The sequence below is a fragment of the Antechinus flavipes genome, chromosome X (assembly GCF_016432865.1).
Source record: "Antechinus flavipes isolate AdamAnt ecotype Samford, QLD, Australia chromosome X, AdamAnt_v2, whole genome shotgun sequence".
NCBI lineage: Eukaryota > Metazoa > Chordata > Mammalia > Dasyuromorphia > Dasyuridae > Antechinus > Antechinus flavipes.
This window is the reverse complement of record NC_067404.1, coordinates 45,172,802-45,190,651: the sequence shown is the minus strand read 5'-3', so window position 1 is coordinate 45,190,651 and position 17,850 is coordinate 45,172,802. Positions and strand designations below refer to the sequence as shown.

At 45.3% G+C, this 17,850-nt stretch overlaps 1 protein-coding gene across 8 annotated transcripts in view; it reads right to left on the bottom strand.

Annotated features, from left to right (window-relative positions):
• The window catches only part of ENOX2 (ecto-NOX disulfide-thiol exchanger 2), a 305,006-nt gene that overhangs the window by 31,253 nt on the left and 255,903 nt on the right, over positions 1-17,850 (bottom strand). For all 8 annotated transcript variants that reach the window (XM_051969238.1, XM_051969240.1, XM_051969239.1 and 5 more), the window contains 4 exons: positions 14,837-15,043; positions 13,487-13,720; positions 7,546-7,758; positions 6,590-6,696 (listed from right to left, as the gene is read on the bottom strand). In XM_051969238.1, coding sequence (XP_051825198.1) covers positions 6,590-6,696; positions 7,546-7,758; positions 13,487-13,720; positions 14,837-15,043 — 761 coding nt within the window. The remainder of the gene's footprint in view (positions 1-6,589; positions 6,697-7,545; positions 7,759-13,486; positions 13,721-14,836; positions 15,044-17,850) is intronic.

Sequence of the window (17,850 nt, the reverse complement as noted above, 5' to 3'; positions counted from 1 at the left end):
GGTGTCATTATTTGGACAAGGCAAACCACAAACTCTGGCTATAAATCATTGTGCCCCATTCTCGGGGAAGGAAAGCCTGGCAGCCTATAGAAATGTTGGTACAAATGGGGTTAGGTGGTTTCCCAAAGATGGGAAGCCAAGAGGTGGGACAAAGATTTCCAACAATCGGGCTCTCAGGACAACTTTAAAGTCTGGCTGACAAGAATCATCTGAAGTTTAGAAATGTCAGTTTATAAATCTAGATTTTTTTTTTAAGCAACTGGGATATTTCGATTTCAATTCCATTCAACAAATACTTATTTAGTGCCTATCATAAGCAAGGTTCTGTGTTAGGTGCTGGGCACACAAAGGCAAAAATGAAACAATCCCTTCCCTCTAGAAGCTTACATTCTAGATGTAATTTGAGGAGGGGAAGAGTGAGAGCTGGGGAGCACTGGATAAGGCTTCCCATTTGCACCTGAGTTGAGCCTTGAAGGAAGCTAAATTTTCTGAGAATTGAAGGTGAGAACGCGTTACCATTGCAGGCCCAGGGTGCTGATAGCCTGGGTAAAAGCAAGCAGGTGGGATATGGAATGCTGAATTTCAGGCAATTTTAGCTAGGATGTAGATTGTATCGATAAAGTAATATAAAACAAGTCTAGAAAGATGGGGTGGACCCGAACTATGCAAGATTATTTTTGCATTGTACTTATAACAACAAAAGATCCATAAATTTTTTATCACCTATATTTCCCAACATCCTCCTCCTTTCCCCAGAGAGCCATCCCTTATCACAAAAAAGAGCAAAAACAAGTTTAGCCTAAGTAACTGCCACAATGAAAAAAATCTGACATTATTTGCGGTGTTCCCTACCCACAGTCCTCCATCTCTACAACAAAGGGCAGGGAGAGGATCTTGTGAAGGGCTTTAAATGACAAACTGAAAACTTCAGTTTATCTTCAAAGCAATAGGGAGCTACTTTTGGAAGTATGCTGAGATTTATCAGCTCCTTTTCTCTGGGATCAACAGATGGTTGGTTGGGCTGGCTTCAAGCTATAGTGTGAGACCCGACAGAATCAGATAATCTCAGAGGGGCCTCAGGGACAATCTAGACCAATATCCACTAAATCATAAATCCGCATTAAAATATCCCTGACAAGTTGAAGGGTTAGCTCCCCTTAAATGTTCCCAGTATTGGGGAGCTTACTATCTCCCCTTAATGTACTTTCTGGAAAGCTCTTCTTGGGGGAACTGACTACCCAGTGACTTATTCCTGGTTTTCCATCTCAAGAAAAATTTAGCTTCTAAGCTATTTTGAGTGGAAGAATATAGAGGTCTATCAAGTCAGGTGACTGGGTTAAGTTTTAAATGACTCAAGAGCAAAAAGACCTATTTGCTTGTTCAGCTTGGCTTTCAGGAGGAGCAGCTTCCCCCCAACCTCTCTCTAATCTTTCTAGTCTTCTCAGGGAATTTCACATATATACTGAGGCAGTTTGAAACAGGACTGAAAGTCAAAGGGGATCCTCGTTCTATTACTTATTACTTATGTGATCTTGGACAACTCCCTTTCCTCCTTTGGGCCTCTGTAGAAGGAGGAGCTGAGGATAGACGCTTCACGTTCTAACCATCCAACCCTCCCTTCCAAGGGCCACCGTCCCCCCAGAAGGCTGGATCTCTTCTTTGTTGGGATGCTGGCACATACAAAGAAAAAACCCCAATTAGGAAGTAGGCATAGCAAATAATATTCTCTCCTTCCTACTTGGGGTCATTTCTTCACATGCCCATGGCGTACATCCATCAGTCTCTTCCACACATTGCACCACGGCTATCATGTTCTTCAAGTCAGTGACTCAAGGGGAGCAGTGGCCATTCCCCCATCTCCTTCAATCCCCCTACCCCAATAGGTTTCTGTACTCACTGTGTGCCATGACCTTAGCTGGGGAGCCATAGGTGAAAAATGACACCATCCTTGCCCTTGGGGAACTTACGATTTAATGTGGGCACAAATTTATTAGGCATGGGTAGCTATCCTCTTTTTAATATTTTCTGCATATACCTCTATCTGTACTTGTCGCCTCTTCTGTCTCGATCTTTGTCCCGGCACCCCCAGGACCTAGCTAGCACAGTGCCTGGTATATATACATATATACATATACAGTAGGAGATGCTGAAGAAATGTCTGATGGTGGGTCAACAATGGAAGTCTGGGCAGAGGCTGAGGAGAAACTGGAGGGAGAGCTCATTTTCACCTGGAGGAGGAGTTGAGACAATTTCTGACTCAACTCTATTCCTACTTAAGATAAGCCGTCATAGCACTAGCTCGAGGCTGCAAAATCAAGCTGAGACATCAAGAGTGGCTCTCGCTGTGCTCCTGCTTAAGGTATCCACTGGAGCTCCATTGTTTACTAGTTTTCTATTTTACCTAATGGAGATCTTCCCTTACTTCCCTCACTACCATCTGTTCTTTGATGATTAAAGCATTAGGTTTCCTCGTAAGTTTTTTAATATGCCTAGGAATCAGACCTATGTGATACAGCCAAACCTTGATGCTTGGGCGCACCCTTTTGTACAAGTATGGTAGCATGGTACATAGCAAAGTGACGGTAGCTCATAGTACATGGGCATTGTAAAGCTGCACCTGTACTCTCTGCACTGTAGATTTGGTCACTGATGGTAGGACTAATCAATGCCCTCCCCATAATTGCCCACGTGGTACCTAAGCTATCTTAAAGGAAAGGACTTTAAGATATGGAGCTGGGGATGGGGGCAGCTAGGTGAAGCAGTGAGTAGTAAGAGCAGCAACCCTGAAGTCAGGAGGACCTGAGTTCAAATGTGGCCTCAGACACTTAACACTGCCTGGCTGTGGGACCCTGGGCAAGTCACTTAACCCCAGTGGCCTCAGTTTAAAAAAAAAGATACAGAGCTGGGGAAGGCAGCAAATAGATTGTTACAGATGTAGAAGGCAACATGAACAAAGACATGGAGAAGGGTAAGGGCAGGATGAGCACGGGGCAAGGAGAGTAGTTGTTTTCAACATGAACAGAGAGTATAGGCACCAAGCCAGTAGTGTGAGATATAGGGGAGAGAAGAAGGGCATCCATATACTACATATGGAATTAAGTACAACATGACATGATGTGACAATGACATAGGATGATAAAACATAATTTAATGGGAGTCAATGCAAATATAGCGAGTGATTTCAGGGAGGGGAGCCACAAAAGCCTTCTATTTGATGGGAGATACAATTAGAGGAGTTCTTTGAGGGAATCCAAAAGGTAGAGAAAAGGAAATGGAACATTCCCGAGTTGTGAAAGGTAGGGAGGTAGGAAATGGGGCGTCAGGTATGAGGAGCAGCAAATAAGGCAGTTGGAGCTCAAAGGCAGGAGTGGAAGTGAGGAATGGAAATAGAGACTGGATCTAGGTTGAGAAGGGATTGAAAGGTGGAATGAGGAGTTTACACTCGAACCTGGAGGCAATAGGGAGCCGATGAAATTCAGAGAGCAGAGGAATGGTGAGCTCAGACCAATCTATACTTAGGTAGATGTGTGGAGGATGGGTTCAAGGAGGAAGAGAGTTGAGGCATGAGGGTTAATGTGATAGTACAGATGAACAGGAAGCAAATTAGCGCCTGGTCTTTAGGGCCTAGCTCAAATGCCACCTCCTTTGAGAAGACTTTCCTGATTTCTCAACTGATATGAAAAACTACTTGACAAAACTCCCCAAATTCAATGGGTTACTTTGGGAAGTATCTAGTGTCCTGTCACAGAATGTCTCCGGGTGAAGTTTGGATAACCATAAAATACAACACCATGTTTTTCACGTTAGCCAAAATATGTTTCTTTGCAACACCCACCTGGTTTCTATCTCCTAAGGCCAAGCATGACAACCCTAAATAATGGAAGGTCAGAGTTCATGTCCTCCCTTCTCCAGGCTAAAGAACCTCAGTCTCTTCAAATGATTCCAATACCCCCCACCCCGTTCACCGGTCCTTTCCCCTTGGGACAAGAATTGACATCTATCCCACAAGGCTTGAAGCTTAGCAAAGCCAATTTGACATTTACTGTTTCCTCTGATCACAGAAGGCCACGGAGGGGTTTCCTTGTGCTATCCCCTTAAAGAAATATGCCCTAAAGACCTGCAGGAGCCCCCCAGGAAGCATGTTTTCCCCCTTCAAACTGACCACGCTCCTTTAGCTTCATGACTACTTTGCAAAGGAGGGCCCCTCCTACCAAGCTAAATGGTTCTGGGAAGCGCCCAGCTCAACCCTTGGCCAATTCCCTGTAGAGGAACTGTTTGGAGCCCCAAAGGAACGATTAGTCGGGACTTGGATGGTCTGTTGACTTTGGCCCTGTGCATGGTAATAACAAGCACTCTCACTCCTGGGGTTTAATGAGTCACGGGAGGGGGCTTTTCTCATAACTACATGATGATAGATTGAGGGCAAGTGCCCTCCTCAATGGGCATTATTAGAAGGTCAAGGCATGAACCCAGGGCCCCTAACTACAAATCCCATGTTCCTTCCATGATATCTTGGTGACTGTGTGTAACAATATATTCAGTATTCTGCCCTGGGAGTTCCCCACTTTTGTGACCTGAGGGGTGAGAGATGTTTTATTATCTGTTCTTGAAGATTTTTGCTAGTTTTCTATTTAAGTAGTGTTCAGCTCCCTGTTAATTATTTTCCCATCTATACTCCTGTGCTCATATGTAGGTTCTTTTGGTTCTGCTTATTTTTCTCTCCTTTAATATTACTTCCTGCTAACACTATTTTGGGATATACTGGATCTTCATTTCTGTCTTTGACTTACTTTTTTGATTTGGGCTAAATGGCCCAAAGGGTACAGTTACTTTCCTTGCCTAATTCCACATCGTTTCCAGAATGGCTAGACCAATCGGCACTTCCACCAACAGTGTATTAGAGTGCCTGAACCACCTATCTCCAACACTGACCATTTCTAGTTTTTAGTCATCTTTGCCCAATTTGTAGGGCATGAGGTAAAATGAGTTGGTTAATTTGCTTTAGTGATTTGGAGCATGTTTTCATATGACCATTTAATATTTTGCAATTCTTCTTTGGAAAATTGCTGGTTGATTCTCTCTTGGGAAATTCCCCATTTATGCCACATCTGGATGGCAGGCTTTTTGGTCAGCTATAGTTTATGTAATTACAAAGTAGTTTAAACTAGAGCCTCATGGCGTAGAAATGTACTAGCCACCTCTCTGTACCAGAATGTTCTCCTGGAGCAGCTGGCAGGAGGAAATGGTTTCACTTTTTTAAGGTGTGAGGGAACGTGCAGCTCATTCATGCTACTGGGAGAGGAGCCTGGGAACATGTGGGCAAACGCTTAATACTCTAACCTTGCACCTACATGATGTACTTAAAAAAAACCTTTCATATATATTGTCTCCTTGGATTTTTCATAGTAAGCACAGGATATAAAAAGAACAGGGATTAATCTCCCCACTTTACAGAATGGGAAACTGAGGCTTTTGTAGGATCACAATGCAACATGGTATAGAAGAGAGTGCTGGATGTAGAGTCAGAAGCTCGATGTCCAACTTTTGATCCAGATACTTACTAGCTATCTTACTACATGTCCTTTACATCTGAGCCTAAAAACTTTCCTCTTTATTTAAAGGGGGCCAATGAGACTCGAGTGGCTGCTCTCTGAGGGTTGTTGTAGCAAAAGCATTTTGCAAACCTTCAAGTATTAAAGAAGAGTTTGCTCCCATCATCCTCAAAATGCCACTGGCCAGCAGACAGCCACGGCAGGGCTCCAAATGAGGGCTTCCAAACCCTAGCCTTATGACCTTTTTTGAGGAAAGCCTGCTGAATAAATCAGGGAACACAAGAGAGACATCCACCAAGTTCAAAGTAGGGGATTGTACATTTCCCGGTAGCTTTTAGTTACTTCTTGCATTTAAGTTATTCCAGGCAACACGCTGAAACCTATTTATGCCCACTGTGTCTCTACTGACCCCTTAGGGTACCCACAATTCTGATTCTTTGGAGAACATCATGGTCCATGATTTGCAGCCATACGGTAGCTTGACCAGAAGAATACTGTTAAAAGAGCTTCTGATCATCAATAGCAAGTAAGGCTCAAAACAGGGAGATGTATGTTTGACCCAAGTGTTGGCCGCTGTCACCGAGGGCGTCCTGGGCAGGCTAAAATGGGAGAGAGATTTCCCGTGCTCCTCTGATGAGTTTTTGGGTAGCACTCTTGATTACATCAAATCCCCAAACACTACAGAGCCTCCTTGATGAGATCTACAACCATTCGAGAATTTAGCCTAACAATCTACACAAGACAAAACAAGTGGATAAAGAATGCCCGTCGTCCAGACTCCGTCATACAGTTCACCAGATACTCCGTGGAGTCAGTCCATCACTACATCCGTCTTGAGTAGTTATCAGATTAACAATGAAATGGACTCAGAATTGAGGAAATAAAAGGAGGCCATGGGTTTTTTGTTTCTTTGGGGGGGAAACAGGACAGCATTTTTAAGGATCAGAAGCTGCTTCTTTATACAAATTCTCTAATAAGCTGTTAAGGAAAGAGATTGTCCCCAGGGTGGGGGCTAAATAAGAGGAAAAGTTACCAACCTCAGCTTGTTTGCACCACACGCTGATGTTCTTGCGTTGGGCTTTGGTGAAATGGTCCCACGCTTTCTGTTTGGAGGCAGAATGGTAAACAGCCACTATCTGTTCGACTGTAGCGGAAGGCCGGTGGTCACAAGGAGTCAGAATACCATCCAGAGAGAGCAGCAGAAAGGAACAAAGGAGAGAGAAGAATCAGGCAGAGGGCTTGCTGGACCCATCTGCTACTCTCCCTTCCTCTACTGGGTTAGGCTGTGGTCATGCTCAGCAAAGGGGACCTTAGAAAAGGAGGGCTGCCCCATCAACAGCCAGCTGCGGGGAAGGGAACTCGACAAGTGACTGTGGGACAGTGGGATGCGTGCTGATGAGGGAGTGATGTGACAGTGGATGACTCCCTTGCTCTCAGTGAGCCTCAATTTCCTCATTCGGACTGTCGGGAAACTTTGGAGACAGCTTGATAGCCTGAGGAGGAGAAAACACTGGGATAACAGAGGAGGGTTTCAGGATGGGGGAGCCAAAAAGACCATCTGTCCGGTCAGGGCTCGTTGGTCCCTTGGAAGATACTGCCCCCTCAGAGGAGATGTCCATGTTTGGAACTCACCTCCATGGTCAACAGTGGTTGTACGCTAACCTCAAGTACCTATCAGAGTGCAAACGGCAAGGGATGGCACTGTCGTGGCCCTTGGTGTCTCCGAGGAGCTGAGGTGGATGCACCACAGAGACTCCATTCAGGAGACGATCTTGCTTTTACGCTTGGGGAATTGATACCATTATCTGAGTAACTAACTTGAGTGACTAATTGATTCAACTGGCTTGCGAAACTAATGAAATGAGTCACCCAGCAAGAGATTAAGTGAGCTGGCTCACGATCTCTGAACGCACGTATTGTTTCTGTGCCAATTCAAAGAGATGAGTGACGGAGTGCCGCTCCCTCCCCCGTCCACCCCCGGAGCACAACTCACATTGGACGAGGATGCCTGCTAGGGCCTGCTTGAACTTCTCTTTGGCCTCCTCCATCCCCTTCTCGTGGGCTGCCTTCTCATTGACCAGGCGACGGATATGGCTGTTGGCCGACTGAATCATTGAGTAGAAGTTATTGGCGCTTCGGCGGTTCACCTCACCACGCTCTATCCAGGTCAGCAGTGTCTGCACTGCCTCAGAAAATTTGGAATCATCTGAAGGAAAGGGAGAATCCCTTGAATCCCAGCTGCTCAGGTCCCAACCCATCCATTTCCCCAAAATGCTGGTTTCCCCTTGGGCGAGGGCCAGGGGTAACTTAGCAGAGGTTCTCAAAGCATGGCTGACAGCTCCTCCTCTTCTTCCTCACAGGGATTTACCAAAGTGCTACTGGAAGGGGACGTTTATTCTTTGTAAGTGATAGGACTAGGGACCGGACCTAACTCCCGGATGAGAAAACCCTCTCTGCCGGTGCAGGCTGGCAACTTATAGGCTTTGAGCAAGGAGAGGTCAGGTGACTTGCACGGACTCACATGGCCCCAGTGTGTTATTATTGCAGCAGGGACCTTGGATTGGGGCCCCCAGCCTGAAAACCAGCTCTCTGGTCTTCTATTTGAAATTCTCAGGTTCTCTGTTTCTATCTGAAGGCCTCTAAGAAAAACCTCCCATTTCTCTATGTTTAAGGTTGCAGAGGTGCTTTCTCTATAAGCACTTTGAGAGGGAGCTGCTCTTTCCATAGGACCACTGCTTCTCCTTCACTCACAAGCTATAATCTACCGGGAATTAAAGGAGCCAGAAGTCTGTAGCCCTCTTGCAAGAGGGCAAGGAACTTACTCGTTTCTGTAAGAAAAGCATTCAAGAAACTTTCAGTTGGTGCCAAGTGTGTGCAGAGCACAGTGAGTGCGGTGTTGGAGAAGAAATAAAACTTAGACAAGCCAGGGTCCCTGCCCAAGGAGATTACAATTTACCAGAGAAATAGAATGCACGCAAATTTCTGTTGTTTAGGCATTCATTTCCAGTGGTGTCCATGACTCCGTTTGGGATTTTCTTGGACAAGATCCTGGAGTGGTTTGCTATTTCCTTCTCTAGCTCATTTTTCAGATGAAGAAACTGAGGCAGAAAGGGTGACGTGACTTGGCCAAGGTTGCACCACTACTACTACGTGTTCAAAATAGATTTGAATTCAGGAAGAGGTGTGTGTGTATGTGTGTGTGTGTGTGTGTGTGTGTGTGTGTGTGTGAGATTGCATATCTGTGTGGGTATGAGTCTGTGTATCTGTGTGTGTGTCTGTGTGTCTGTGTATCTGTGTGATTGTGTCTGAGATTGTGTATCTGTGTGATTGTGTGTCTGTGTTTCTGTGTGATTGTCTGTCTCTGTGCCTGTGTATCTGTGTGTCTGTGTGTGTGTCTGTGTGATTGTGTGTCTGTGTATCTGTGTGATTGTGTGTCTGTATGTGTCTGTGTATCTGTGTGATTGTGTCTGTGTGTGTCTGTCTATGTGTGTGATTGTGTGTCTGTATGTGTCTGTGTATGTGTGTGATTATGTGTCTGTGTATCTGTGTGTCTGTGTATCTGTGATTGTGTCTGTGTGTATGTCTGTGTATCTATGTGATTGTGTGTCTGTGTCTGTGTGTGTGTCTGTGTATCTGTGTGATTGTGTGTCTGCGTATGTCTGTGTGTATCTGTGTATGTGTGTGATTGTGTGTCTGTGTATCTGTGTGATTGTGTGTCTGTGTATCTGTGTGATTGTGTCTGTGTGTGTGTCTCTGTGATTGTGTGTCTGTATGTGTGTCTGTTTATCTGTGTGATTGTGTGTCTGTCTGTATATCTGTGTGATTGTGTGTCTATGTGTGTGTCTCTGTGTGTGTCTCTGTGATTGTGTGTCTGTATGTGTGTCTGTGTATCTGTGTGATTGTGTGTCTGTGTGTGTGTCTGTATATCTGTGTGATTGTGTGTCTGTGTGTGTGTCTGTATATCTGTGTGATTGTGTGTCTGTGTGTGTGTCTGTATATCTGTGTGATTGTGTCTGTGTGTGTATCTGTATATCTGTGTGATTGTGTGTCTGTGTGATTGTGTGTCTGTGTATCTGTGTGATTGTGTGTCTGTGTATCTGTGTGTTTGTGAGTCTGTGTGATTGTGTGTCTGTGTGATTGTGTGTCTGTGTATCTGTGTGATTGTGTGTCTGTGTATCTGTGTGTTTGTGAGTCTGTGTGATTGTGTGTCTGTGTGATTGTGTCTGTGTATCTGTGTGATTGTGTGTCTCTGTGATTGTATATCTGTGTGATTGTGTGTCTGTGTGATTGTGTGTCTGTGTGATTGTGTGCCTGTGTATCTGTGTGATTGTGTGTGATTGTGTGTCTGTGTGATTGTGTGTCTGTGTGATTGTGTGTCTGTGTGATTGTGTGTCTGTGTGATTGTGAGTCTGTGTGATTGTGAGTCTGTGTGATTGTGTGTCTCTGTGATTGTATATCTGTGTGTCTGTGTGATTGTGTGTCTCTGTGATTGTATATCTGTGTGATTGTGTATCTGTATGATTGTGTGTCTGTGTGATTGTGTGTCTGTGTATCTGTGTGATTGTGTGTCTGTGTGACTGTGTGTGTATCTGTGTGATTGTGTGTGTGTGTCTGTGTATCTATGTGATTGTGTGTCTGCATATGTCTGTGTATCTGTGTATGTGTGTGATTGTGTATCTGTGTGATTGTGTGTCTGTATGTGTGTCTGTGTATCTGTGTGATTGTGTGTCTGTGTGTGTGTCTGTATATCTGTGTGTGTGTCTGTATATCTGTGTGATTGTGTGTCTGTGTGATTGTGTGTCTGTGTGTGATTGTGTGTCTGTGTATCTGTGTGATTGTGTGTCTGTGTGTATCTGTGATTGTGTGTATGATTGCGTGTCTGTGTATCTGTGTGATTGTGTGTCTGTGTATCTGTGTGATTGTGAGTCTGTGTGATTGTGTGTCTGTGTATCTGTGTGATTGTGTGTCTCTGTGATTGTATATCTGTGTGATTGTGTGTCTGTGTGATTGTGTATCTGTATGATTGTGTGTGTGATTGTGTGTCTCTGTGTGTGTGATTGTGTGTCTGTGTAAATGTGGGATTGTGTGTCTCTGTGTGATTGTGTGTCTGTGTATCTGTGTGATTGTGTCTGTATCTGTGTGATTGTGTGTCTGTGTATGTCTGTGTATCTGTGTGATTGTATGTCTGTGTGTGTGATTGTGTGTCTGTATATCTGTGTGATTGCGTGTCTCTGTGATTGTATATCTGTGGGATTGTGTGTCTGTGTATCTGTGTGATTGTGTGCCTGTGTATCTGTGTGATTGTCTCTGTGATTGTTGTGTGTCTGCATATGTCTGTGTATCTGTGTATGTGTGTGATTGTGTGTCTGTGTATCTGTGTGATTGTGTCTGTGTGTGATTGTGTATCTGTGTGATTGTGTGTCTGTGTATGTCTGTGTATCTGTGTGATTGTGTGTCTGTGTGTGTGATTGTGTGTCTGTATATCTGTGTGATTGCGTGTCTCTGTGATTGTATATCTGTGGGATTGTGTGTCTGTGTATCTGTGTGATTGTGTGCCTGTGTATCTGTGTGATTGTCTCTGTGATTGTATATCTGTGTGATTGTGTGTCTGCATATGTCTGTGTATCTGTGTATGTGTGTGATTGTGTGTCTGTGTATCTGTGTGATTGTGTCTGTGTGTGATTGTGTATCTGTGTGATTGTGTGTCTATATGTGTGTCTGTGTATCTGTTTGATTGTGTGTCTGTGTGTGTGTCTGTATATCTGTGTGTGTGTCTGTATATCTGTGTGATTGTGTGTCTGTGTGTGTGTCTGTATATCTGTGTGATTGTGTGTCTGTGTGTGTGTCTGTGTATCTGTGTGATTGTGTGTCTGTGTGTATATCTGTATATCTGTGTGATTGTGTGTCTGTGTATCTGTGTGATTGTGTGTCTGTGTGATTGTGTGTCTGTGTATCTGTGTGATTGTGTGTCTGTGTGTATCTGTGTGATTGTGTGTCTGTGTGATTGTGTGTCTGTGTATCTGTGTGATTGTGTGTCTGTGTGTGTGATTATGTGTCTGTGTATCTGTGTGATTGTGTGTCTCTGTGATTGTATATCTGTGTGATTGTGTGTCTGTGTGATTGTGTATCTGTATGATTGTGTGTGTGTGTGATTGTGTGTCTGTGTAAATGTGGGATTGTGTGTCTCTGTGTGTCTGTGTATCTGTGTGATTGTGTGTCTGTGTGATTGTGTATCTGTATGATTGTGTGTGTGTGATTGTGTGTGTAAATGTGGGATTGTGTGTCTCTGTGTGTCTGTGTATCTGTGTGATTGTGTGTCTGTGTAATTGTGTCTGTATCTGTGTGATTGTGTGTCTGTGTATGTCTGTGTATCTGTGTGATTGTGTGTCTGTGTGTGTGATTGTGTGTCCGTGTATCTGTGTGATTGCGTGTCTCTGTGATTGTATATCTGTGGGATTGTGTGTCTGTGTATCTGTGTGATTGTGTGCCTGTGTATCTGTGTGATTGTCTCTGTGTGTGTGATTGTGTGTGTGTGTGTCTGTGTAAATGTGGGATTGTGTGTCTCTGTGTGTCTGTGTATCTGTGTGATTGTGTCTGTATCTGTGTGATTGTGTGTCTGTGTATCTATGTGTGAGCGCGTGTGTGAATGTGTGTATGTATGTACATATTTGAGTCAGACCCAAGTTCAGATCTGTTCTCAGACACTTGCCAGCTGTCTGACCCTGGGTAAGTCACTTCAGCCTGCTGCACTCTGCTCATTTGTAAGATAGGAATAATAACCGCATTTACCTCCCAGGGTTATTGTGAGCATCACCCGAGAGCCTACTGGTAGAGCCTGGCACATAAGAGGGATGATATAAATATCAGCTATCGATCTATTAGCCAGGGCATGCCATGGGACTAACTCGATGAAAGGTAAGAAAGCTAGAGAGAGAGAGAACCTTCAGTATCACCTAACCCAGTGCCATCATCTTCCAGATGAGGAAAACTGGGGAGTCAAAGTACTTCAGTGACCTGTCCAATGTCACATACCTAGTGAGGAGCAGGCCGGAGGAGGAAGGTCATTTTCAACATTGGAAAGGATAGGGGCAGCTACATGGCGCTGCTGCAGATAGCCCTCCAGCCCTAGAATCAGGAGGACCCGAGTTAAAGTCCAGCCTCAGATGCTAACTGTGTCATCTCGGGCAAGTCACTTAAGCCCAATTCCCTACCTCTGGAAAAAAACCCACCCTGGAAGGGCTCCGGGAGGGCTTTTTCTAATTTGGTTTTAAGGTGCAGGTACAGGGATAGGTATAAGGCATTGGTACGGGAAACTTTTGGATCAGGACTTAAGTGACTTGACAAAGTTCACACCAGCAGAGTGTGTCAGAGGCAAGACTTGAACTTGGGCCTAGCTTTCTATACATTATCACAGGCTACCCCTTCAGGGCAAACTTACTGTAAAATAAGGGGTGAGAAAGTAAAGGGAAGCCATTCTAGTAACTGGGAAAGGATGGTGAAAGAGGGCCCAAAAAGTGCCCGCAAACAGCCACCATCATTAGCATCTCCATCATTAACAGCAAAGTGTGAACAAAGTCACTTCGTTTAATTAATTCATAACGTTAATAAAAGTGTTGTCCAGCACAGGTGGAGTATACAGGCTGTAGCACTAAAGGGAGACTGAAATGGAAAGGCAGGCTGGTACCAGGTTGTGGAGGGCCTTAAATGCTGAGTGGAGGAGCCTGAACAGAACTCAAGAAAAAACAGGGAGCCACTGCAGACTTGTGAGTCAAAGAGTGACGTGATTTTGGGAGGGGAAAGCGAATGAGATTGGGTGTCCTTAAGATCAAGTTCTTTACTCGGGTTCTAGTTCTTGGGTACTAGAACTCAGGGTTCTAGTACACCATGTACTTTTACGAAAGAGGAAGATGTCCACGCATAAGAAGAACCTTTACCTTTTAGCTTCTCAGCTACAACGCTGCATTCGTGGTCTGAATAATGAACAACAGGCGGGGGAGATGGAGGACGGAAGCGTTCCTCTTCCATGCGGCGGCGGTGGCGCTCCTCTCGGGCCATCATGCGCTGCTTACACTCCCATTCGTATAAGTCATCCCGAGCTTGGGCAAAATCCACATGAAGACGGCCGGTATCCTTCTTGTCGGTGCTTGAGCCCAAGCGGATGCGGTATCCTAATGGTCAGAGCCGGGAAGGAAAGGGGGGGGGGGGGGAAGCAGCTCAGCACAGAACTGGAACCCACTGACGAGGATCTGCAGAATCTGGGAAGTTTTGCGGAGTAAGAATAACCATCAACGCACAAAAAGACTGGTTTCTCCAGTGCTTGGGAGGGAGTATGAACAGCATCATCCTCATCTTAAAGATGAAAAAACTCAGTCTCAGAGGCTTGCTTCCAAGGCAGTTAGTCCACATGACTAACTGATGCCAGAGCCAGGATTCCGACCTGGAACTCCTGTTTAAAAGTCCTCCCTTCATTTCACTACATCTCTGTGACTTTTATTAACTCCCACACAACATCCAGCCAGATCTCCAGGGTTCCTTCCACCTCTAAAGGCGGATGACAATAGGCCTCTGAGGCTACTGGGTTCAAAAAAGACCTCAGGCTCTTGGCAGGATGATCACAAAAGTCTCATCCACAGGAAATGGGCACCAGGCCTGTGCTTGGGGCCCTCTGCTGAGGGGTGGCCCCCATTTCCCCAGGGCCACTTAGGGATACTTTTTCCAGAAGGAGGTTTTTCCTTTTGCTTCCCGGCACCTTCCCTCCCTGCTTCAAATGCTTGATGGCAGCTGGCACATCCCCCAGAGTCATCTCTTTGCCGGCTCAAACATCCCATCCCAGATCCTTTCGATGGATCTTTAGATGGCAGGATCTCAAAGCTCTTTATTCGCCTTGTCACTTTTATAAATGCTCCCTAACTTACCAATGTTCTTCCTGAAATGTGACAACTCCTCCTTCTAAGAAACTGAGACCCAACAGGGAAATGGACTCAGCCAAGATCACACAAGCTAGCACGTGGCAGAGCTGGGATATGGACTTGGGGTTCTAGTGTATCATGTTGCCTCTAATGTGAATCTCCCAGATGTCGATAGGAGTTAGTGAGTGCTGCATGGAGTTGAACGTGCAAGCAGGGGGAAAGTGGCTGGTCAGGCCAACGAGCCGGAAGGAACCCCGGAGGAGGAATCGGAAAACGTCCCATAAACCATCCCCGCGAGCAGACGGGTGGACGCCCCCGCTACACTCCCCCATACTCTGTGACCAGCGGCCACAATCATGGGCCGCAGATACTTACCAGAGAGGTAGAGGGCCTTGTCTACCATAAACTCCTCAGAAAAGCGAATGTGGCAGAAATTTTTCTTGCTTTTTCGAATAGCGATGATTTCTCCACATTGCTCAAATACTTCCATGATGATCTGCTCCGTTCCATTCTCTGGCAGACCTCCTACAAAAACTGTCTTGCAACCTGGGGGTCTTTCCCGGGTTGCGGGTGGTGGAAGATCTACAAAGAAAGGAAAAAAGTGGTCGGAATGAAAACGGATGCTCAGGACGGGCCCCTCTGGGGACCAAGGAGTTCACAAGGATTGGACCCCAGTGTCCACTGGGAGCTGCAGTGTGGATTTGCAGAATCTCAGAATGAAAAGGGGTCTCAAAGAGGTGCCAGTCATTTATTTCTCCCTACCTGTGTGACTCTGGGCAAGTAATTTCACCTTAACAGTCTCAGTTCTTCACCTGTAAAATGAGAGGATCGGCCCAGATAGTCTCCAAGAGCCCTTTGATTGAAATTCAGCGACTCTGTGAGCATCAAAAAGCTGCCAAGTATGAATTAGGAGATGGATTCCAGGTCTCTTTCTGTTATGTGAGAGGTGTGTGAATCTGGACAAGCTTTTTTCCTCCCCTTAAGAACACGTCCCTTCTCCGCTAAGTCTTCTGGCCATGATTTCATCCAGTTTATTTTCCAGATCAACCAAAGCATAAAACCAGCTCTGTTTTCCTCCCACAAGCCTTGCCCTGTTGCCGATCCTAAAGCACGGGAAAGGACGTCCCATCCGTGGCTGTCTACAAAAAAAAAATCTGCCCTTCCACAATCCAGCTCTTCCCTACCTTGCCAGCCTTACCTTTCCGTTACTCCTGTCTGGGTCCTCTGTGCTCCAGGCAAACTCTCTCACCTTCTGTCTGTGGTACACGTTCTGTGCTTTCCCCACCTCTCACTGTTTGCTTGTGAGTTTCCCTGGTCCAGAATGCCCTTCCCCTCTTCCTCTACCCATCCTCCCACTCCTGCTGGTATGCATTAAAGTTCTAGAAAATCAAGTGGGAGGGGAAATGTGCTAGGCACTGTATCAATGTTATCTTATTTGATCCTCTCAATAACCCTCGAAAGTCAGTGCTGTGAAGAGGAGCAAACCGAGGCAGAGAGGTTAGAAGACTTTCTCGGGGTCACATAGCTAGTAAGCGTCTGAAACCAGATTTGAACTTTGGACTTCCAGACTCTGAAGTTCAATGCTCTGTCCACTGCTCTATCAGCTGCCAGACTGATAGAGCCAACAACAACAATAACAACAACTGGCATTTCTACAGTGCTTTACTTTTATCAACCCCGTAACATCCTTGTTTGTATCCAGAGCCCCTAGAATTGTGCCCGGCACGTAGTAGGTACTTATCATATTTGTTGATTTAAGAAACTTTTTAAAGAAACTTCTTTTTGATGATGTGTTAGCAGGCTATTGACAATCTCATGGGAGGGAGGTGGAGCCAAGATGGCGGAGGAAAGGCAAGAACTTGCCCAACCTCTCGCAGCAAATGCTCCAAGTGTCTTTACACAATGATTCAAAGCAAATTATAGTGTGTCAGAACACTTAAAAAGCCAGAGAGAATCATCTGGTCCTAATCATAAGGCAGAAGAGGCCAACAGGCCAAAATGGCGTAGAAAGTGAGTCTTGATAATCATCTTTGTTCCCCACCCTAGGTGTTTACTAAATAGTTGAGCTCACATAGCACTTAGGCCCTTTCTAACACACTGTCTCACAGTCATTTGGGTTGGGGTCTTATCCCACTGCTAAACTGCAAGCTCCATGAAGGCAAATACACACACTGTGTGTGTGTGGGGGGGCAGTATTGGGCCTTCACTCAGCCCATTGGGTTAGCCTTGCACTCAGCTTTCCTTCTACCTGCAGGAACAGGTGAGGAGGAAAAGGGAGTGCCAAAGCCCTCTAATAAACAAGAGGGGAAGAGAGACTGCTTTCGGGTGAGGGGATCAGGGAAAGCTTCAGGGAAGAGGTGGCAATTGAATTGGATCTGGAAAGAAGAGAAGGGTTCGAAGACATTTTGGATGAGCCTGGCACGCAGTAGGCGCTTAATTAATGGCTGTTAAAAGTGAATGAATGAAGAAAGCAAGCTTTTTTAGGGAAAATTGCTAACTCTGGTGAGAGAAGTTTGCCGAACTGAGTCACTCTGAATCTGCTTTAGGAGATAATTCTGCTTCACAATGCATTCTCTACCCACTCAGGCAGTATTCAATGGCTGTCAAGCCTGCCGATTCCCTTGCCACTGTTTACAGGTATCAGAGTGTTTCTAGTCAAAATTCTTGATTGTCGCTCATCAAGAAGAGGCGTGTGGGTTACTAGGTTTTCTGGATGTGGCTTTTAGATCTGCAAGGATTGATTTTGCGTAATCCTAGCTTTTCATTTAGCTCTTGCCAGCATTCGGCTACAGATTTTTAAAGCCCTTGGCCCTTCTGTAAATGAGGAAGCCGAGGGCAGCCGATAGGGGCGTCTCCCCAAGTCTCACTGGCTTAGAGCTGAGAATGATTTTAGACGTCACCTAAGCTGATATTGCACCCGTCCGTCCACCCTCATCTGATAGGTGAGGAAGCTGTATTGGGGGGGAGGGGGAAGTGACTTTCTCACAGTCATGTTGCTGGTGCAAACAGCAGAGCTAAGACCTGAAACCAGAACCTTCTTGGTTTCATTGGAAGCTAAATGGAGGCCTATTTCCATAATGCTGGTGATGAGGATGGAGATGATAATAATAATAATAACATCTAGCATGTACAGAGTCACTTTAAAGTTGACAAATATGTTCTCGTTTTATCCTGGCAACATTCCGAGGGGTAGCTGCTATTATTATCCTCATTTTACAGATGAGAAAACTGAGTTAGACAGTGGGAAAGCGGCTTGCTAAGGGTCCCAAAGTGTCCCAGGCTCTTGTATTTCCCAAATCAATTCATAAGACATTTAAACAACTCTTAGGAGATGCAGGAGGCCGGTAGTTAGGAGGCCCACCAAGATGAAAACACTAAAGCCTTATCAA